Raw genomic sequence first — 23,399 nt, 5'->3', positions numbered from 1 at the left:
CAAGACTTAATCAAAAGGCCACCCCAAATAATACAGTGTTTTAGGGAGAGAACTTGTAGGATGGGTTCAATTTGCTTTAGATTGAAGTAGAAGAATCTCAAAACCCTTTCCTCAAGACTGACTTGGTGCTCCTTACTTTCCAGGTATGCCCTTTGCTGATGGCGTCCAGGTGTCGGTCCCTTCCTACAGATGGCGTTATCTCTAGGATTGTGCCGCTAGCCAAATCTTTTGCTTCATTTCTGACTCAAGGCTGAAAATGAAGTCTCCCATCAAACATCACCAACGAGCTAATTTCCACATTGGCCTCTCAAGAGATCAAAAAGTTACACCCCAGCCTTCTTCTTGAAGGCAGTGGCCCATTTTCTGGTCCTGTACAGGTGTGAGAGTGTGAACTCAGTCTTTGTGGGGTTAACCAAAATCTCTCCTGCTCCACCAAAGGCAATTTTATAAGCAGTCACTAGACTTGGGTTTGGGACCCACATAATTATTCAAATGCCCTTCTTCCTTCAAGAACTTCATTAGCGTTGGTTGAAGATATGACCATGGTAAAAGCTGTATGTCTTGGCTACAAATCCCTTCATCCGCACATCCCTCAATATTGTCTCAGTAAGCTTAGGATTTCTTTAGGGAGGCAAGAGGATCTACATAAACCCCAGTAGTCAATCATTTCATCCTCACAAAATTATCGTGCAGCCTTTTATCAGGGATGCCCCTGCCATCTGGAACTTACGAGGAAGCTAACATTATTTTATTTTACTGCTGATGTGCAATGGGGAGGTGCATGCAGAGACAAGGTGCTCACTGTCGATTGAATCTAATTACAATGTTGTATACTCCAATGCTTTAGGTCATGCATGTGGTCAACTAATAGATGTTAACATAAAAAGAAGTGTAAACAGTTGCGTACACCTGCTTGACATTCCTTCTGAAAAAAATAGTTGCCTGTCCACCCCCCCCCAATACATTTTTCCCAGTAGTTTCAAATAAAGGTCTCTGAAACACATCAGCGTTCTTTAATGACGTGCGCTTCACAGACTGAAGTTGGGAGGCACACTTCATCAAGGTGGACCAGACGGCGCTTTTAGTAGTTGCATGCAACACATATCATAAATCCTTGAGGTTTACAGTCAAACAAATATTCAGGATTTCGTTGCTCAAACATTCACAGAAAAGAGAATTTCTCACCGTAGTTCACAAAACCTTTTGAAAGCGCCCAGAGGCGACCCCAAGGTTGAGGAACAAGTTCCTCAGTTTCCGGATCTTCGGGAATTGAGGCGAGATCATGAGCAGCAACGGTATCCAAAGAACTGAGCGTCCCAGAACCAGAGGACGAAGACTGGCTAGAAGAGCGGGGTCCACTGGAAGAACTAGAGCCACTCTGCGACTGCTGCGACTCACCCGTCTCCAACGACATCATCAAACTAGTACCAAAATGAAAGACATCATTTCACACTGCACAGGGTTACCAAAAGAAAACACATTTTAAATAGGCAAACATTGTTTCCTCATTTTTAGTCCAGACTTTCATCCAGAGATTTTAGCTGTTTTTAGAAGTGGTTCCGTTGATTAATTAATCTACAGTTACCAACCTCATAACAATTAGCGAGCTATATGCAATGCAGTACAGCCTGTAGTGTAACCAAAGGCAAGGAAACGCTGTACTAAATGGGCTCTGTCAGCAACATTATTCAATAATTACTTTGCATTACTGCTCCAAGGCATAATAACAAATAGCACCAAAGGGGACTATAGAAACGTGCCAACAGGCCCCAACGTTTTGCTTCAACTCACTCTGTCTGTCATTAAGCAAACCTTTTTCTAAAATCTAATTTGTGATATTTGCTAGATGCAATGGTCTCTGGAGGGACGTGACATTCCGAACAAGGCATTTCCAAAAGTACAGGAGATTCACCCAAGTGAGCACAGTGAAGGATCAGATTGCACATATAGAAATGAACCTTATGGTGCAAGACCCCGTAAAACGCAAGTTAGCTGCAGTGGTGTAACCCTCACCATTCGCACAACACGCTGCCATTGTCAGATTGTCAAAACCCTTTTGTGCCAAAGATTAGAAAAGTGATTGCAATACACACACGATCATTACCCACACAGCAAAGATAATAGTTAAATGCTGATTATCATATGGCAGGTGTACATTCACTGAAGGCATTCAGGTACCCATTTATAAAAGGAAAGTCAATGTAGAGAGCTTCAGAAGAGAAACACAGTGTGAGCCACATAGGTTGTGGGGTTGGGTAAGAAGGAAGGCATAGTTAAACAATCTGCAAAGAACAAGCAAAAGCTTCAAAAAAGTTTTTTTCTTCTGAAACCATAGATCTTTAATAGTAGTTATTCTTTGCGCAAAAGGCAGAATTGAACATAGAATTACATATATTATGGAAAATGTATTTGGATACATTTACGCACACCACACTGAAGGATAGGCAATGAGTTCAGAGGACGTATGCGGATTCTAAAGAAACCAAATAAAGAATGTAAGCATTAGGGCAACTATTGTCAGCATGTTGTATGAGAGGGATAGCAAAATCCACTAAAGGGGTTCCAAATGGGACCTGGTGTGCTTTAAAATGCAAGGATGCAAGGACAGAACCTTGTGGAACCCTGTAACGAGGTTGTACACGTGAGGAACTTGAATCTTTGTTTTTTACTTACTAATAGTGGTCACTGAGATAGTAGGTGAGCCACTGTAGGCAATACCTATGTATTACTTTCGTTTTGGGAAAGATGGAATATTTATCTGTGTCAAACTGCAAGGTGAAACATCTCTAGGGTTCCTTGACTGCACACTCAGAGGGGGCATGGGCTAGCCATTCACGCTATTCTGTAGCTACAACCAAGGTTGATTTACAAAGCAGCCTGTAGTTCCACAATTATCAAATTAAAATAGACTGATCAGTTATCAGTGGGTGGGATTGATTCAAGCATCCAATTAATCACTCGTGCTACAGGTCTGAAGCCACACCTCACACACAATGCCCTAAAATGATCAAAACCGATCTGGGATTGCTGGTGTTTCAGAACGCTGCCAAGGCTAGTTTGCTTATTAGTGGACGCTATCAACAGTGATACAATGAGAAAAAAAATCATGGGACTGGAGGGAGATGAACGGTAATATCTAGCAGCTGAGATTAATTCATGCATTCCACCAATAAAAAGTTTTCTCTTACATTACTGACCAAACCTGCAAGTGATTTAATGACATGCATGAGAACACGAGTAAAACCAGGAAAGTTTGCCTCTATTAAGTCCAAGACAACATTTTAATATTTTAAAGCCAAATGTGTTTAACAAAGCCTAATGTGTTGAAAGTAAAAAAAAATATTGCATATACTCACGGAGCTATTTAATGAATCTATCCAAGAAACAGCATTCAACTTGGTTAATTCCCACTGTTGGGATCCTCAACCGTTCTAGAAATATTTAAGTACAAGTAGTTTAGGCCACTGCTAAAAGCAAATCTTGCTGATGTAAGCAATATAAATTCCCGGAATTCCAACAACTGAAAAACAAGCAATGGGAAAACAGCCAACAACATAAACAGCAATATAAAACATAACCAGTACTGCATAATTAATTGATTGTTAAAGCAAATACCGCCAACACCTTTTCAAAATGAAAAGAGTATTTTGCCTCAGTTACCACAGAAGAGTAAGGGTAAAGAAATTCCAAAAGCAGCGGGAAGAGTTTTTTTGTTTCTTACTCCATACTACTGTACAATGAGGTGCATGAAAGAGCAAATTCTTTACAATGCACAGGTTGCACATTTCACCAACTTAGGAATCTGAGAATGGCCACGATTTACCACCTTTGATGTAGATGACATACACACGATAATGGAACACAGTGCACTTCAATATCACTAGAATGTTGTATGCAAAACACGGTCAAGGATATTAAATGAAAGAATTAAGGATATTAAATGAAAGAATTAAGGATATAAATTCAACCTTATCCTCGGAGTATCAAATAGCTGAAATGTTTTGAGATGAAAAAATATGCTGAGAGCAAAATCATTACAAGACAATCTGTATTGCTACTGCCATTGTGGGTAACACTTCATGGATCAGGTTACTAGAGAAAATCAGAAGGACTGAAGGAGCAAAAGCCAATCAAAAAATTGTGATAACAGCTCAGGTACGTTTTAAGAACTGCTTCAAATGTGGTCATTCAGTCAGGGACCAAACTAACCGCCCCAACAGGCCCGAGATAGAAAAAAAAATGCTTAAAGATTTTGCTGTACAAATCGCAAAAGACTTTGTCCCTATCTAGCTAGGCATGGATAGCACTGTGCTGATCCTATGATTAAAAACGTTGCTAGATAAACAGACATTTGAGGTGCAGGGATGTGGAATTTCTATCGCCCGACGCCCGGGACATCTTGTTTGGGGTCAAGGGCAACAAGTTTTTATGTTTACTTTGTCCTTGGGACAAGTAGGCCCAACCCCCTGCAGCACAAACCCTTTGGCTGCCTGTTTACAGAGAGTTGAACTCTCTGCAGTTGAGATAATGTGTTTCCAAAGGATAATGCTGTTCGAACTTGTATTTATGGTTCATTATTTGAAAGCCTTCATTATTAGGGTGCGTGCTGTAAATAAATGTTTTAAGGTCACACTTCACTACTGACGTTGGTTCCAGTACAAAAAAATAAAACGTGTGTACACATGTTTGAAAAGTTTAGGCTAAGTATAATGCTCCCAGAATGCTCTCTGATTATATGCAAATGAAGTGTCATTTAGTAAAATGTGTTGATGCATGCTAGTATTTCCCAAAAATATTTCTAATGGAAAATCAGTGTAACCATTTTCAACACTATTATGGGAAGCATGAAAATAAACAAACAACACTATTATGGGAAGCATGAAAATAAACAAACACTGACAAAGCCAACTGATCTGACATTTTTATTAGTCTTTTAGTTTTATCAACGAGTGTCTTGTTTTGACATGGCTTTTGTAACACTTTATTGTTGTGGCAGCTACTTAGGCCCTCAACATTGTAACAAACATTGGCAAAACCCCCCCAAAAAGTTTTTGAACTCTTAAAGCACACGTTGCCACCAGCGGCATAACAAAGGCCCCGCAGCCGCCCTCCAGGGGGCCCCGTCAGCACAGCACCTGCCCTGAGTGAGTCTGGAGAGGGTGCTCCTCCATGTTCTTTGCAAAGGGGCACCCTCCAGTTTTGTTACGTCACTGATTGCCACTGTAGTTACTGACACTGAACAAAACTACTTTGTGTGGCAATATGCTCCTTGTGGAAGAGCAGAATGCGATCACTCACAGTAAAGCCAGCCAAAAGAGAGAGAAATAGAAGTTTAATAAAAACAAAATGTCTTTGTTAACACCAGACCTAATTAGGGACCAAGACCCACATGTAGGTAGCTTTTTGCATGTCGCAAACAGCGACTTTCGCTGTTTGCGACGTGCAAAAAGCACATTGCGATGCACAAACCCAGTTTTGCGATTCAGTAACCTGGTTACCGAATCACAAAACGGGTTTGCGACTCGCAATTAGTAAGAGGTGTTCCCTTCCTAATTGCAACTCGCAGTGCAATGTAGGATTGTTTTGTGACCGCGAACGCGGGCGCAAACCAATCGCAGTTTGCACCCATTTCAAATGGGTGCTAACACTTTCGCAAAAGGGAAGGGATCCCCATGGGACCCCTTTCCCATTGTGAATGTCACTGTAAAAAAAAATTCAGAGCAAGCAGTGTCCTGTGGACCACTGCCTGCTCTGAAAAAATGAAACGAAAACGTTTCATTTTTCGTTTTTGTTATGCATCTCGTTTTCCTTTAAGGAAAACGGGCTGCATTACAAAAAAAAACTGCTTTATTGAAAAGCAGTCACAGACATGGTGGTCTGCTGTCTCCAGCAGGCCACCATTCGTGAGGGGGTCGCAAATTGCGACCCACCTCATGATTATTCATGATGTGGGCATTTGCGAAGCCCTTGCGAATCACAGATGGTGTCAAGGACACCATCCTACATTCGGATTTGCGACTCACAATTTGCAGGTCACAAATCTGAACCTACCTACTTGTGGCCCCAAATTCTTAAAGAAAGTCACAAAAGTGCACCCATGGTATATGTCGTACCCCTATAAAATATTTGTGAACTGTATTTTAGCGTGGGTAAATACGATGTGTAGATTTGCTCATGTGAAAATCTATTGAGCATTTGCAAGTTCATTTTCCCTCCAGCCACTTTCTTCCCAACCCTGGAAGAAGTTCTAATTCTGCCATTGTCAGGAGTAAATGTCCAACCTTTCTTATTATGGGAAAATATTAGAGAGAAGCTGGTAAAAATCTTTAAAACATGCAGGTTAGTAGGTTTGCAGACTCAAAGGCATTCCAGCCCTGGAACTATTGCTTACTGCTTCCTCCAGCCCCAGTATGCAGATCTGCAGAAAGGTGGCAAAATAAGGACATTTCTACAGTAGGGATTGAAACTCCAAGTATTCAAGCCCTACTATGGTAGTAGCCCTGGCATAATCAGAGAGGCTATTAATTGCTGCCATAATTTGTCGCCACACTACATGGCACCAAAGGGACAAGTAGATTTGAGAAGCAACCTGTCCCCTGGACAAGTAGATATTTTAATAAATTCCACACCCCTGAGGTGAGAAAATATAGTGTCGCTGGTGTTGCAGGGTGCTACTTACTGGAGCCGCTCTCCACCTAAATTTGGAAACTACCCAGAGTTATCTATTCTTTTGTGCATAATTTGTGTGTCACTCTACCCCTGAACGGGCTTTGTTTTGCTATATGTGCGTAAACACACACACACACACACACACACACACACACACACACACACACACACACACACACACACACACACACACACACACACACACACACACACACACACACACAACGTATAAAATAAGTACTCCGCCACTATAGCTTAATCAAATAAATAGACATGCTATAGAATAGAAAGTACCTGATGATAGAAATGCTCCAGGGTCACCGAGGACCCATGAATCAGACAGAGGATAAGATGGCAATGGCTGACAGACAAAATCGTTGATCATATCAGAGTCCTGACAGCACAATGGTTATCTAAGCATAACACAAAAAAAAGACAAAATGTGTTATTCTAAACAAATATAATCAGACAACCTTCACACTTTATCACAACAATGAATGCTCTACGTGTACTTGCTTCTAAAGGAAGTGAATAAAAATCAGCACAAAAACTATACAGACTTGATACACAGACCCACCGCAAGAAAACCTATCTTTCTGAAACACAAGGTGTAATGCATCCAGTCTTCCTTTCATTATAAACAGGCTCAAGTGGCTTAAAAAAAAAAAAAAGGCAGATACTGCAATGGGCAGACCTCATAGGGCTTAAACATCCCCCAAATGTCACTCACCTCTTCAAAAATTTTAACAGCGACTAGCATATTCTTTTAAACAATCTGGGTTGGATCTTAAGTTCAGGACTGAAAAGATGATTCTGCCACTCTGGCATTTTCCCCATCGACTGCAGGCAGATTTTAAATGAGGATGGGCTGTCATTTTCAAACTAAGCCCCAAACCCCCTAATCAGCCATGTGCGCCTGCAGTGTGGGGATGGATGGAACATTTTTGCCAGGGTTGGTTGCATTTTCTGTTAGGAGCTTGCTTAAATTCCTGATTTACTTAATAGTACTGCTCTTAAATTCTGATGCGTGCATCTTCAGCATCTTTCTCAGAATAGGATTTTGAAAGCCGCCCAAACAATTGAAGGGAGAGTCAAGCGTATGTTAACGAGGCTCTGATCTGTCATGACAATATTAGCTAAACCTATTGTTGAAGATCTTAGAAGAGTTATCCTGTGAATAGCCCAAGGCTTGACCATTATAGGTGGGGACTTTAATGCTGTCCTGGACCCCATACTAGATTTGACTGGGCCCTAGGTGACAACACTACACTGGACCCCCACACTAGATTTGACTGGGACCACGGCAACAACACTACCTCAGGTTGTGTTGAGTATGGCAAATATGGCATTCACACAATAAGAAATACACTCATATCAGCTGCACACAAAATCAGGTCTAGCACAGACTACGTTGTCCTCCTATTACGGGTATGCTACGCATAATTGCAGCAAATATCCCACTGCATGAGATATAAGACCACTCCCCAATCTTAATTAAAAGAGGGACCCAAAGGTTGGACTGTCACCCAATAGGGCATAGGAATACCTAGTGCCCAGTAGATGCTCAGTGCTCACAATTTAATTTTGAATGCAACAAAACATACTTTGAACTTAATGTGGGCGTGGTGGACTTCCTAGGCACGCTATGGGCGAAAGGGAAGGCCGCCATGCATGGCACAGGAAGCACAAGAAAAACATTCCTTAAAAAGATTTTAAAAGAGAGAAAGCAACAGGTGGCTGCACTCGAAGGGAGAGTCCGTGAACTCGAACAAGAGTACTTCATTATGCATGTAGAGAAGATCCTATGTCAGACACCAATAAGGCTTTCCTGAGCTCTCTCTGCCATTAGGAGGTTCGGCCGTACTGGATCGCCTCTAACAGGAGGATCTAGGAGTAGGGAGACTAACCTGGGAAGCTGTTCTATTGGCTGGCGACTAGAGATGTTGCTTCCTGGGTGACTCCAACCATAGTGGACCCTGAAGGTAAACAGGTGAGAACAGAAATGGGGATTGCAACTGCCTTTGCCTCCTATTATCAATCCCCGTATGCAGGACAAAAGCATTATTCGTTCTTATACAGACATCTCCGATTCCACTAGATAGTGATGACAGATTGATGTAGTCATCAATGATATGAAGGTAAAAAAATAAAAATAAAAAATAAAAATAAACAGGGAGGAGATGGGTGCCCCCTTAAATATTATCATATTATCATACATTTAAGTCAATCCTCTTGTCTTGCCTACTGCTCTTGTACCAAGAAGCCAAAGAAAAGGACTGTTTCCGCCTGCAACTGGACTTACCTACAATAGGGGTCCCTCTGACCAGTATGCCTCTTACCATTCAATTTTATTCAAAAGCAGAAATAAAGTCCTATTCCAAAGTCTTGGGCAACAGGCTCTTGAAGGTGATAGCTTCACTGGCCCACCCAGACCAGTGAGGATTTATTCCTCAACGCAGCACCCGACACTGCATCCATAGGTGCACAACTGCATAGGATCAGGGGTACATTCACTCTCATGATCCATGGACTTTGAGAAAGCCTTTGATATTCTTCACTGGTCTTTGCTGAAAAAGGAACCGCTGCTCACGGGATTTAGATCCCGAACTGTGACTTTTATCCAAGCCCTACCTGATCAATCCCAAAACGAGAGAGTAAGTGGTACCCTTTTGCCCTTTTTTCCGGTTGGCAAGCGTGCCAATTGTCACCATTCCTTTTCACCCTAGCAACAGAACAACTGGCAGCATATGGGTCATATGTAATGAGCAGACCAGGGGATTTTGCTGGAAGGAATAAGATGAGGACCAAATTACACTGATGTGCTCACATTTCTGCGCCACCTGCAACTCACAGGGTCCAAACTAACTGATAGTCATCACTCCTGGTCCCGCTTAAGACTATAGCAATATAGTTGAACAGCAGACCTGTTTTCCACAGCTTGGTTTTTAATACTTAGCCATATGCATTGCTCTTGAGCCAGGTCTTACAAGAAACATTAAACTCACCCCCATGTTGGCCAAAAGACAGAAAGACCTGGGTAATTGGGCCACTCTCCCCCCTCAACATACTGGGATTTGTAGCTCTTTTTAAAAGACTGGTCCTACCGAATTTCCTCAATAGGTTACAAAATGTTTCCTTACAGATCACTCCAAGTTGATTCATGTACCTAGCAGCCATGGGGCACTCCTAATGGATGAATCGAGCTCCACTTATTGAATCCAAAAGGTGAAGCCAGTCTATATATGATGAACATCGGGGTATGGACAATCTCTGCCCATACTACTTGGGTTCAAAAGTTCTGGCAGGGGGGACAACCCAGGATTTCAAACCAAATGGCAGAGGCAACATAATGGAATACCTATATGGGAACCCTGTCCTGAACTCACTCCCTGAGGTGAACTGGTGGTTCTCCTGGCCTGGTGCTCAGCACTTCACTGAATTAAGTGGGACCAAAAGCTCACAGTTGAAACACCCCTTTGGCAGCCAAAGTGGCTTTGACTTTGTGCCTGGCAGGAAGGGTTTGAGACATGTAATCTTATTGGCATCTCAAAACTAGTAGACATACTGCGGGTGATGGAAATGAAGTCGCTTCAGAATCTTCAAGTCGAGCTTTAACTCCACAGAACCCAATTTTACAAGTATCTGCAATTCAGACACTCATCAGTCTGTCACCTACCCTCCCAGTCCGACTCTCAAAAATATGGCCGATTGGAAGCTAAAGTTACTATGGGTGTGCTTGGATGGTGGTATATCACACATTTACAGTCCATTAATTATAAATGCCCTAGACCGGTTTCTGACACTTAAAGAACGATGTGAGACCTGGGCTGTCCCTTGGATGAGAGACACTTGAGGGACTCTAAAATGGCCCCATGTGAGCTTGGTATCTTCTGGCAATGGTGCCTTATTTTGCTGAATTATTTGCACACAACCTATTTTACTCCTAAGAGTTGTGCTGGGCTATTAAGATTCTTCCGCCCACTTGCTTCCAATGTAAGGATGAGGTTGTGATTTTTTTTTATAAGCCTGGAGATGCCAGTCCTGGTATAGTATTGTTCTAAAATATTTGCCACCCTTTCTAAGATATGAGAGGCCTGGATCTCTTACCTCTGATTGCCCTCCTGTGCATCAGGGAAGATCAATGCGTCTCAAGGGGAGATTGCCAAAAGTGATATATCCAGACATTGGAAGCACCTCGGTTCCTCTTCTATCACTGAGTGCAAAGCAGCAGTGGAATTGTGTGCAAAGATAGAGGACCACAGTCATAAAACTAAAGTATGGCTGGTAGAAAAGGGATAGTGTTTAGGGTGGGTGACTGCCCACTTCAAGGAATAATCACAATCCTTGTCAGGATGAACCATCCAAGTCACTAAATTAAACTGAGCTCAAAAGTTTGGTGGCTATAGGACAGAGCAGACCAGCTTATTTTAAGGAATTATGTAAAGTATTTATGCATTACCAAAACAGTAATAAAGTTTCAATGCAAAACAATAAAAATCCCAGTCCAGCTTAGAAAAACAGAATAAAAAAATTAAAAAAAACACCAAAATGACAAAAATCCAATAAGGGTGACCGGAGATATATATTTTTAAGGTTTAAGTAGAAGGTGCACCAACAAGAGCAATGCACCAATGATAGTCAATAGACGTGGTAGACTTCAATCTAGGTGCAATTTGAGAATGGCTGCAATGGAGCATGGGCCAGATGCACCAACCAGGCTTGTTTCGGTCAAAGATTTTACTTTATGACTTAATCTTCTAAGTTCCAATTTACCACAGGAGGGCACTTCTAAGGCCTCCAGGACCTCAGAGGAGACCCTTAGAGACTCACAGAGAGTCAGGGAGAGGCCAACAGTAGGGCCTACTCCACATCCAGTTGTCATTTACAAGGTGGGTACTTCCAGGAAAGGTACAAAGCACTCTGCTTGGGGGCTACAAAGCTTACATACTGGTGACTAATAACTATTTAAAACAGAGGTTTTCTCCTCTCAAAAAGGTAATTTTGGCAGGCCAAAGTCATATTTAAAGCTGCAGCAATTAGACTACAATGGAAGGCCTAAAACCATGTTTGGACTGCCTCAGCAGTGGATAGCAAAATACATGCTGCAGTCCACTATGGCATTTCACTTAAAGGTAAGTTAAATATGTCAATGTTATCATGTTTAAATGGAAAGCACAGGCACTTTACTACTGGTAACGGGGGTAAAGCGCACAGAATTCTAAACCCAGCAACAATACAGGGTCCAGCCAAAAGGTGAAACATCCAGGGCAACCATGCAGGAAAGGCAGATTTCCTACAATGTTCACATTAACATCAGAATATTTGTGGAAGATGATGGAACTATTGTAACTTAATTGAGGACTAAAGAAATGTGACTCAATGTGATTATCTTGGATGAATTCTAACAATGTGACTTCACTATAATCATTGTCTTGGTTTTATTGAAGACAACAGAATAAGGATATAATGAAAAAGGCAAGAAGTTGCAAGGTGAATATTTATCCAAGGAGCCGCATGGCTTAAAAGTGTGTGTGAGCTGGCCGGGACTTGCCTGTCTGCAGACCTAATAGAGCTTGAACTTCAGCATAAACACAAACACTCCACAAGGATCTGGCAGAAGGTCTTGGCAGGAGGCCAATTGCGTATGCTAGAACGTGGGCCCCATTTTCACGAAGGTGGGAAGCAAGCCAGGTACCATGCTGACGCACAAGTTGAGGGTCTACCAGGTTCATAGATTTATTTACGACGTTACTGATAACAATTGCATCACACAGCTCCTCCAAGGGTAGGCCAAACATATTAATCCTTATACACAGCCCACCAACCTCTCACGAGGTGAACATCTAGATTTTGGCACTCTCCTTAGACTTTCAGCCTAATCTGCTGCAGCATTAGATAAACCCATCTCCATTACAGAAATACTGGGGGCAATTTATCGACTCAAGCATTCGAAAACGTCAGGCCCTGGTTGGTTCACTGCATTCCTCTAGAAGCGATTGGGTCCCCAGCTCCTCCATAGTCTAACCACTCCATCTGACTAGCTTACCCCAACAAAAGGAGCCACCCAAAGAATGACTGAAGTCTCTATTACACTGATATCTAATAAGGGCAAAGACCTGTCCCTTAGCCTGTCCTATAGGCCGATCTCCTTGCTTAATTTAGGCCTTAAACTCCTGGCCAAAGCCTTGACCAATCGACTGTATAGACTATTACTGATTTAATCTGCTCTGATCAGGAAGGCTTCATACTCAACCAAGCTACTAGTGATAAGACAATATAGGTTCTACATCTCTTGGACTTCGCCAGGAAGAAAGTTAAAGCAGCAGTCCTCCAGACACTCAACACTGAAAAAGCGCTTGACAGGGTGGACTGGGGCATGCTGTTTGACATCCTGAAGAAATTCGGCTTGGGCGATCGGCTGTTCGACTGGATTACCGCCCTCTATTCAGTCCCAAACCAAGGGTCAAAGCCAATGGCCAAACATCGTCCCCCAAGTTCATCCAAGGAGCTACCTGCCAGGGATGTCCATTTATAGAAGTTAACAATTTGTTGGTACCAGTAATGCGCACAGAACATTCCTCAATTGTATGAAGATACATCCAGTGCTTCTGTAAACAAAGCAGTACTGTCTCTCCTCCAAATTTAGGCCCTAAAATGCCAACTGCCTCTGCTTGAAATAATTAAACCAGGCAGAGCTTAAAGCAATCCTATATGCAAGTTTTGGTACATGCAAAGAGGAAATCTAAAACACGTTCAGTTAATAAAGTGTCTTAAAGAGATATGAGACTGAAGCAATAAATTAGTTTTCTTCTGAAAACTACACACTTTTTACCAGTGCCAAAAAAATAGTTCAAGCATTTTCTGTTTAGCTGATGGTTGATAGCTGGACGTCCCAAGAACCATACCTTTTCTCTGAAAACCTCAAATATTGGATTGTAAAGAACACATGGGGCCTGGAAGTAGTATCTCCAAAGGAATATAAACACAATCACTGACTGATTGCTTCTGAAATAAAATACATCCAAAAATATTAACAGTTTTAAACACCTGACAAAGGCTGTAGACAGCTTTCAAAACGTATGATGCAAATAGCATTTCTCTGAAGCAGGAGTAAATAAATGTGTATTTCATGCATACCAATAACTGAAAGATTCTGAGAGATTCAATGAAAAGTCATTGGCAACATGTTAACCGCACACACGTTTACTCAGATAAGACTTTGCTGTGATTTATTAAAAAACAAACCCCCAGATATGGATGAAGTACTTGATAAACAAAATGCTCACAATTTTTATAACACGAGACCCGAGGGTTCAGGAAAATCAATGTCCTTGATAAAAAATAAAGAATGTGGTCCAGTGGAAAAGTTCTGTGACCAGCCTCCTTCATAACAAATATGCTGTGGCTGTATTTACAATAACAATTTGCAAAGTAAACTATGTGTGTTAAAATAAGAGCTTTTCCTTTGCCAGGGCAATTCAAAATAAGTGAGAATCTAACATAAGTAGAAGAGTTCATGCACATTTGGAACCCTGGAATATACTTATGTCTGAGCTTCAGTATAATAAAGACATATATCAGAATCATGTTTTGTATTTTGCTACTCCTTTATTAATAAATAAAAAAACAATCTGCACATATTTTCCAAACATTTACCCAACTATATATAGGCCCCCTAAATACTTAAGTGGGCCCACACAATGTTGTTTTGTGTATGTATCAAACCAGTACCTTTAGTAAATGAAGGGAGACTGAATTTCTACACTTTCTTTTCATCAACTGTTTTTCTCAATTCCTTTTTTAACTCCTAGTTGCCACATTTAAGTGACAACACGTTTTGGCTGCATATCTTTTCAAGAGGCCTTTTCAAGAACAAAAGAACTTCACTAGTTTGTATTTTTCAGACATTTCTTTTCAGTTGTCTGCATGGCTTTTACTAACCTATTTCAGTCCCCAATACTCTCCTCAGGGAAGTACTTCTTACCCCTGTATCTCTGATTAAATGCTTTTGAATGATATCTGAAAAATATTGACCATATTTCTTTATTTTAATGAATTCAGATCCCGTTGTCTGATCAGTTTTGGGATCTTGTAGTTTATGTCTGGTGCAATGGTATCTCAAAATATCGTCAACGTTTTCTTTTTTTATCCTTTATTTTTAAAATCACTGAATTATACCCTTTGACATTGTATAACATTTGTAATATTAAGGAAACAAGAAAGAAAGAGTATAGTTCACAAATTATTTGCTATGCCACTTCTCTACATCATATTTTGTCATAAATAGCAGCAGATATTAGAAGGTCACTACGCACCCCAGCCCAGCGAATCCTGTGCCAAGGTAAATCATAACATATACCATATCACAAAATTGCCTGACCCTTACAGTAGCTACTCAAAAGACCTTGCAAAAAGTCAAGAGTTTTCACTTTAAATCAGGGCTCCAATAAATTATTTTTTGTTCTGTCCTATGCCCCCCACCCTATCATGTCACATGTATCACCGCATTTAAAGGACACCGTCAAGAAGCTGTTTCTATAGGTTTTTAAAGATTTTAAATTGGTTGTAGACTTAATAATTTGATTTTTCATGCTTCATACAACAACTGGACCGTTTGAATAAAGAGGGTCCAATATCTGATCTTACTATTGTTCTGAATAAGCAAACCCATTCAACACAGTCAAACACCTTCCAGGCATCAAGCCAGTGGGCAATCCTTTGATCTATGTCATTCCGAACCTGCTGTAAGACGAGTGAAAGCATCGGCATAGTGTCACTCAAATGAACTGTCATGGATCCCAATTGCGATAGGTGTTTTAGATAAGCAATTACCCTATTAAATCTATTAGCCAAAACTTTGGCTAGTATTTTCACATTTGTTTTAATAAGGACACAGATCAGCATCCTTAACACTCTCAAAGGTCTTTTCTAGGCTTTGGAAGTCAATTAATAATTGTCTTTTTGAATTCCTGTCTAATGGACTCCTCTTCTTCTGCTTCTTTAAATAGCTGTTGAAGGACCAATGCCATTTGTGCTTCATTGCTTTTAAAGAAATCTATAGGGAAAGCATCCTCCCCGTTCTGCTTGTATTGTGAAATAAGAATTCAACCTGCATAGCCCGTAAGGTCCCTACGTACTTCTGGGGATGATGTGGAGTTATATCTTCTCGCTAATACCCTAACCCCAGACTCCAGGGTTTTTTACTACTTGTTTTTTTTTTTTATTCCCCAATAAGGTTACCTTCTTCACACTTATTTGCCCACTGCCTCTAGTATTTGTAGTGACATTACTGTCCCCTTATTCATAGCTAGCAAGTCATTGAACAAACATCAAAGTTTCTTCTGTTCCTTAAGTTGCTTGTATTTAACAGAGTTCATCCTCCAGTGATTAGGAAGGGGTGCTACCAACACTGTTGACAACCTCAACAATGCTGGCATCATTCCGAGACACTCCCTTTTAAGATTCTGCACGTGATAGCGTGAGGTAATTCCTGCCTGTGACAGTAAGAATTCATCAATACATGTACTAGTCCCACTGATCCAAGACAGAAACATATACTCTCTGTTTCTGGGATGAAACAACCACCGTACATCAACCACTGCATGATATTACATGACATCCTTGAAAATACTTCAGTTGTTACTGTTGCCAAAATCAGATGTACCTGACCCATCAGTCACTATGTCTATGGTAATATTGCAATCTCAACCCACAATCACTTTTGATCTCCTTAACTCAGACGGACCCGGTTTAAGGCAGTAAAAAGTTACGTCACTACTTATTTGTGTGTACACTGAACTAAGTACCATTTTAAATTCTTGAAACTTCACCTTGACAAACATGAACCTCCCTTTTGGGTCGTTCCATGTACGGATAGTTTTATATTAAGTTTTTTTTTTTTTTTTTTTAAACACAAAAGAATGAACAACCTTCCTTTTCAAGTGGATTTCTGTCCAATGCCTGCCTGTTCAGATCCTCCCGTTTTGTATGCATGGACTATTTCCCACATCCAATCACTTCTCCACTTATATCTGACTCCACTGAGGTTAGGCGAGTCTCTTGCACTAAAGCAATATTAGGGTGTTTCGAAGTAATGAAAGAGAGGACCTTTTTCTATTTGATATAATGGGTGAGATTGTTAATATTGAAGGACATAATTATCAAGTCTTTATTGTTTAAACCAGGTTACATTCTTACTCAGTGTGAAGATGTAGGGTTGGCACTGTGTGTGTATCTCTTCTCTAAGTCTTCTGGAGCATGACTAGATTGGAACCGGATGGGTGTAAAGTATCTATATTCCAATTAATGTAGTTGGCTCTGATAAGTCATCTACTTTAGGTTGCAGAAATAATGCAATTATGCCTACCACTACTATACACACGGGGGAAACACTTTAACCTTGTTCTAAGCAACTTCCTTTCCATATTCCACACTTCTTGCCTCCATTCCGGCCCTTATTCATGGAGTTCCTGAGGTACCCCTACCTATGGGCACTGTTCTGTTGTATTCAGAGGCAAGTAAATTGAACCAAATATACTCTCATTGACTTTACTCAGATGGTGTACAAGATATTGTCATTTACTGACCCTCTGGAAACCCTAATGGACTTGTATTCAAGCATCCGGATGTCTAATGTGATTTCCACCAAGTTAAACCTGACAGCCTTTGGTGTGGTCTTTCCCTAAACATTTTGCCTTCTTCCCTCCAGTTTCCTGAAATTTGTTTTTGTTTGCATTGAGACTCTGTGCACTCAACCAATGCTAAAGTGCTTGTTCTCTCTCATGTAAGCATGTTAAAATTTACTTATACTGAATTGGCACATTTTATTTACTTATAAGACCCTAGTAAAGCGATACCACGTGTACTCAGGGCCTGACAATTAAATGCTACTTATGGGCCTGCAGCACTTATAATGTTACCTGCTTAGGTAGCCCTTTAAAACATGCCTCAGGGCTGCCACTGCGGCCTCTAGTGTAGTTTTAAACTGCCAATTAAACCTGGCAAAATAAACCTTTTGCCAAGTCTATACCTCCCTTTGTATTACACATTTGCGTTACCTTATTACATTTAATAGGTACTAACTTTTGATTGGGAACATGTAGAAATATCATGTTCGGTCCCTAAAGAATTGTAAATTAAAATCCTCTTTAAATGTCAAGTCGAATTTTTAGTCACAATTCTGAAAATGACACTTTTAGAAAGTTGGAAGTTTTGTTGTCCTAACCATTTGATGCCTGCATCTTGTGTCACATATCTGTGGATAGCTTGGCAGTTGGCCTTTGTATATTACTTCCAGAGAGTGAGACAAATGGTACTAGGTTTTGGCCTCTCAGAATGGGTGGGGCATAGCTGTTCCTTGCCCCACTTCCTTTTTAAAGGTCTTCCTTCAGCACACTCACAAAGGAACTGGGTACCAGCCTTTTGTTACTCTAGACCACTTGAAGCCTGTGGAGGGGAAGGAAGAAAACTTCCAGAACCAGATGGGGGGGGGGGTGCTTTTAGCAAATAGCCTAGACGTTTCTCCCACGTCAAAGGCTTACACCAGGTATATACGCTGGACCCTCAGACCAACTCTTCAGTACACTTCTGGACCTGTGAACTACAGAAGGACTGCCCTGAAGCTTGAGGCCTGTCCTGCTGTCTGAGAAGGAAAAATGAATCTGCCCCCTTCATCCCAGACTAACCTGAGGGACTCCGAGGGTCAGTTGGCTGGCCTCCGGTACAGGGTCGCAACAACCTCCAAGGTGTAGGAAAGTACCCTCTTTTTGGCATGTTTACCCCACTTTTTGCCTGCTATCAGTGTGCTTAGACTGTTTTCAATGGGATCAAGCTAACCAAGACCGCAGTGATTGTGCTGTCTCCCTCAAAATGTGATCACTTAGGACCTTTGTGAACGCATAATTGGCATACTGGTGTCCCCTTATAAGTCCCTAGCATATGGTACTTAGGTACCCCGGGAATAGGGACACCAGGGGTCCCCCATGGACTGCAGCATGTATTATGCCACCCACGGGAGCCCATGCAAAATAAGTCTCCAGGCCTGTCATTGCAGCCCGCATGAAAAGGTGCATGCACCCTTTCACCACAGATCACTACACCAAGTCACTGTAAGTCACCCCCTATGGTGGGCCCTTCCAGCCCAAAAGGAGAGGTGCAGGTCTCTGTGTGTGAGGGCACCCCTTAATGAGCAGAGGTGCCCCTACGAACTCCGGTTCCATTGCAATGGATTTCGTGAGTGCGGGGAAGCCATTTTACCCGTGTGTTGGACACAGGTCACTACCTATGTCCAGCTACATAAGGGTAACTCCGAACCTGGGCATGTTCTTTATCAAACATTTTGGCATCATACCCCAATACTGTTGACAGTATTGGATGTATGATTCCATGCACTCTGGAGGCTCCTTAGAGGACCCACCAATCTTGCTCCTACCAGTTCTCTAGGGTTTTTCAGACAGCCCACACTGTTACCCCTCAGACAGGTTTCTGCCCTCCTGCTGCTAGACCAGCTCAGCAGAGGAAGGCAGAACAAAGGATTTCCTATAGGAGAGGGAGGCAACACCCTCTCCCTTGGAAGTAGCCTCCCCAAGCCACTGGTTTGCTTTGGAAGCCACATTTGGTGCCCTTCTAGCATAAACCCGTTTACACCAGCACAGGGACCCCCGGTCCCTATCTGGTGCAAAACTGAGTAAAGGAAAGGGGAGTGACCACTCCCTGTCCATCACCACCCCAGGGGTGGTGCCCAGAGCTCCCCAGGTGGCCACTCAATTCTGCCATCTTGAAACCATGATGGGCAGAGGCCCCTGGGAGCATCGGAGTGGCCGGGTCAGGCAAGTGACGTCAGAGACTCCTCCTGATAGGTGGTCACCGTGCATCTGACCAAACCCCCATTTTAGGGCTATTTAGGGGCTCCCTTGAGGATGGGTCCCCAGATTCGACGTGCAAGACTGCACCAGGACTCCTCTGCATCGTTTACTTCTACTTCTACTTCTGGCTACTGGAACCGCAACTGGACTCTTCAGGAACTGACAGGACTGCAACTCCTGAGACGACCTCACCTTGCAACATTGTTTTCTCCAGCTCCTTCCAGCAACTGCAACATTTCCCCAGCTGTGCACCCTCTGGGATCAGGGAGACCTTAGCCGGCACCAAGAAGCAAGAAGGAATCTCCCTTGGATTGAAGGAGTCACTCCCCTGCATCTGCAGGCACCTACAGCAATGACGTCCGGCTCCGTGGATCTGCTCTCCTCTGGAACTGCGTGGATCCTGCATCACAGGTGCTGATCTAAAGTTTCCCCTTGGTCCTCTCGGCTCGCTGTCCACCTTGGGAGACAGTGAGCCCACGTAACTCTTGCAGATACCAAGGCTTGTTGTCTCCTGCTCCAAGGGATCTTCAGGATCAGAGTAGCCCCTGACCCCAGCACTTCATCCTTCCAAGGACAGTCTCCTCTCTGCTGCTCCTCTTCAGCTCTAGGGCTCCCCAGCTGGTCTTCTTCTTCCCCAGTCGACCCACATCTTCATCCACAGAAGGGTGGGTAGTGGCTCCTGCCCCCATTGGGCACTCCATCGTTGACTGGATTGTGTCCCCTTCTTTTGCAGGTTCTCTTCTTCCAGAACTCACCTTTGGTTTCTTATAGTCTGGTCCTGTTCTTGCACAATCCATTTTCTAAATCCTCTTGTTAGTCCTAGGGAAGACCAGGTACATACCTGTAGTGATATTTGTGTTTTGACCACTGACATCGTGTCGCACCACTTTGCACTTGGCTTAGCTGTCCACTGTCACATTAGTGGTCACCAGTTACAGACTCCATTTTGTATTCAGCTTAGCCTTAACTTCACTGCAACGTTAAAGGTGCAAGTAGTTTTCCGTACAAAACACGTTATTCAACGTGTTTTCTATTCTGCATGTTCTTTTCTCACCGAACGGCTAGGAGATAACAAGGAGGAGTCAGTCAGCAAGATAAGGATGTACTAGAATGATGTTTATGGTACAGCAGGGAACGGTTTAGTTTTGGGAAAGAAACCTTGGGATTTTGGCCAAGTTCCGAGGTGTTTCTTTTAAAGCTGACCTAAAATAGCCAGCATTTTTTAAATATTTCTTGCAGAGCGGAGGGTTTTTTCCAGAAAGCCCTTTCCTGGTTTGTTTAAGGTATATAAGAGACTCAGGTCGACAGTGGAGATTTAGAGACCTCAATCTGGATTTAGACGTCGAATGCCTGATATATTTCCCGTGAGGGTAGAGCTCTCTTTCTCGTTGCAGTCGAACCGCGGTCAACGACTTGCTGGCAGGATAAAAGATGAAGCACCAGACAGGCACAACGGTTATGCATTTTTATTAATTATTTGCTTTGCATTGTGTATGAATATATATACATATATCAATCAATGTAGGTGTTTGTATCTTTGCATGTATATAGTTGCTGTTTATAGATTGAAGATTCTTTGAACATGGTCTTACTTCATTGTTGCACATTTTAAAAGTACACTTTCAGTTATACTGACCTTCCTTCACAAGCCTTGCAAAAGATATAATAAATGTCTTCTTTAGATTAAGAAGTGCATTCCAGGGAAACTTTTCAACTCCTCTCAGTGTGTGTATCTTGGCTCAGTCAGCAGTAAAGCAAAACATTATCTCTGCTCTCCTGGGGGTTACTAGTTCTTCTAGCTTCCCTCCAACGACTCATATCATTGAGTGGGGGAGTTTACTTCACATTCCACTATATGGTTTGATCCTCCCCTGGGAGGGGGGGGGGTGAAGGAGAAGAGAAAGAGAGAAGGAGAGGAGAGAGAGAAAAAAAAAATACTTGTCTCCACTTACTGTGTGACCACTGTGGTATTGCATAAGCTTTGCATGCATCCTGGATAAGTTTTGGCTGCTCATCCACAGCTACCTCCAGAGAGCCCTGGCTTCTTAGTCACTGCCTACACTCACTAGAAGGGGTTGCCTGGACCTGGTATAAGGTGCCAACACCATAGGTGTCCACCACACAGCAGGCCAGCTTCCTACACAGGTGTCTCTGTGCAACTGCCCAGCTGACCTGCTGCATGTGGACCTGCCTGAGCCCTGCTGGCATCCCCCAAGAGGTTCCCCCCAATGTCCTGGACCCCAGGCTGGCATCAGAGTGCATTCTTCTGAAAGAAAGGAGAACTCCTAAAGTTTGTGGCTCTTCACGACTGCGAAACCACCTGTTCGTCCTGAGACTCTGCCATCCACGACAACCACCTACGAGAAGCTCTGGTGAGCTGAGACTCGTTGAAATACAATGACCACCGGTAACTCAAGATCTGCACTTCGCACTACAGCGACAGCGTATAGTGACCACCAATGCGAAGTTCCTGCAACGACCATCTGCAACACCCGATCGGATCTTCGAGATACATCAACCACCATCCATGATGCCAGACCAGCTCTCTGAGCTACAGCAATGACCATCCCCGACCCTCTTCCTGCTCCTCATGGCCTACTCCACTGCGAACAGAAGTCTTTGCACCAGACTTTGGTATGTAACTTTCCCTAAGTAACTAACCTGGTCCCTATATCCAGTCCACACTCCATCAGGGTCGGCCTGAACTTGTGACTGTACCCTGGTCTAGCACCAACAGATGACTGCAAGTGGCACTGTTAGACGCAATATTTAGCTAAAACTTTGAAACTGCACAGCTTGTGTTGTACTGTAGAATTTCTGTCACTCTGGTATAATTTTATATAAATTGTTGCTGCTTTTCTAAATTGGTGTGTTTTTTTTTTTTTGTATTTTCACTTTATTACTGTTTGTTTGCTGCATAAATACTTAACACAATGCTTCTATGTTAAACCAGACTGATATTGTGCCAAACTACCAGAGGGTCAAGCACAGGTTAATTTGGTGCTATGTGTGGTTCACCTGAATAAGCATTGCGATTGTTGATTCAGAAAGGTCTTCACCTCCCTCAATCAAAAACCGAATTTCCTTCACATCATTTCTGTGATTTGTTTATACGGCAAATAGATTTTGTGCCCCCTCCATGTACTGCTTCCAGAAATATTAGTTGCCTCGGATTTCTGTTGGTGTTTGGAGGCATTACAGGTCTTACTTGATCAAGCTCCTACCAGCTTTATTAGTTTGTAACACTGGCTGGCAGAATCCTGTATTAACACCTCCCTTGAACAACTATGATATTATATATATATCTTGTTTTACAAGAGATTTTTCCTCCCTTCAAAGTACCTTAAATACTCTGCAAGTCTACCACCTCCTTCCACCACTGTGTTTGGCTATTATGAGTGTGAGAATGACACAGTTAATTAGCTACAGGCAACATGTATCTCCTACTACCACTCCCACAGCACACTATCAATGTCTTTTGTGCGATCTTCTTCTATTCCAGGTGTCATGATCATTTGCCTGCATCTCAAAACCCTTTGGTCTTGCTCAGGGCCATTTGTAACTGCGGGCAGCAACCTTGTCAGAACGGCATGACCTACTCTATCTGCACAGCTCACTGGTTCATCAATCCTTCTCCTGCTCCACATATGTTGTAATTTCTTCTCTGGTCTGTAAGTGGGTGCTAAGACGACAAGAAGGGGCTACTTGATATTCCTGGGATTAGAATTAAAAAGAGTAACAGTGAGTCCCTCAGATATAGAGGCACAACGGGGTATCCAAAACTGTACATTGAACTCCCAATTAGATAACAAATGTCCAGACAAGATCGGTGTTAAACCAAATTTGAATACATGTAAAAGAAAAGAA

General features: G+C 42.3%; 1 protein-coding gene across 3 annotated transcripts in view; it reads right to left on the bottom strand.

The window, feature by feature from the left end:
* The window catches only part of CHEK2 (checkpoint kinase 2), a 230,996-nt gene that overhangs the window by 198,135 nt on the left and 9,462 nt on the right, over positions 1-23,399 (bottom strand). Inside the window, exons 2-4 of one of the 3 annotated variants that reach the window (XM_069214672.1) lie at positions 6,964-7,082; positions 3,357-3,431; positions 1,186-1,421 (exon numbers count right to left, since the gene is read on the bottom strand). In XM_069214672.1, the coding sequence (XP_069070773.1) occupies positions 1,186-1,417 (232 nt within the window). In that variant the 5' untranslated portion in view covers positions 1,418-1,421; positions 3,357-3,431; positions 6,964-7,082. The remainder of the gene's footprint in view (positions 1-1,185; positions 1,422-3,356; positions 3,432-6,963; positions 7,083-23,399) is intronic. The other 2 variants (XM_069214673.1, XM_069214674.1) reach the window with 2 other exon arrangements.

The sequence above is a fragment of the Pleurodeles waltl genome, chromosome 11 (genome assembly GCF_031143425.1).
Source record: "Pleurodeles waltl isolate 20211129_DDA chromosome 11, aPleWal1.hap1.20221129, whole genome shotgun sequence".
NCBI lineage: Eukaryota > Metazoa > Chordata > Amphibia > Caudata > Salamandridae > Pleurodeles > Pleurodeles waltl.
The sequence above is the reverse complement of the archived record's forward strand: the minus strand, read 5'-3'. Positions and strand labels throughout refer to the sequence as shown.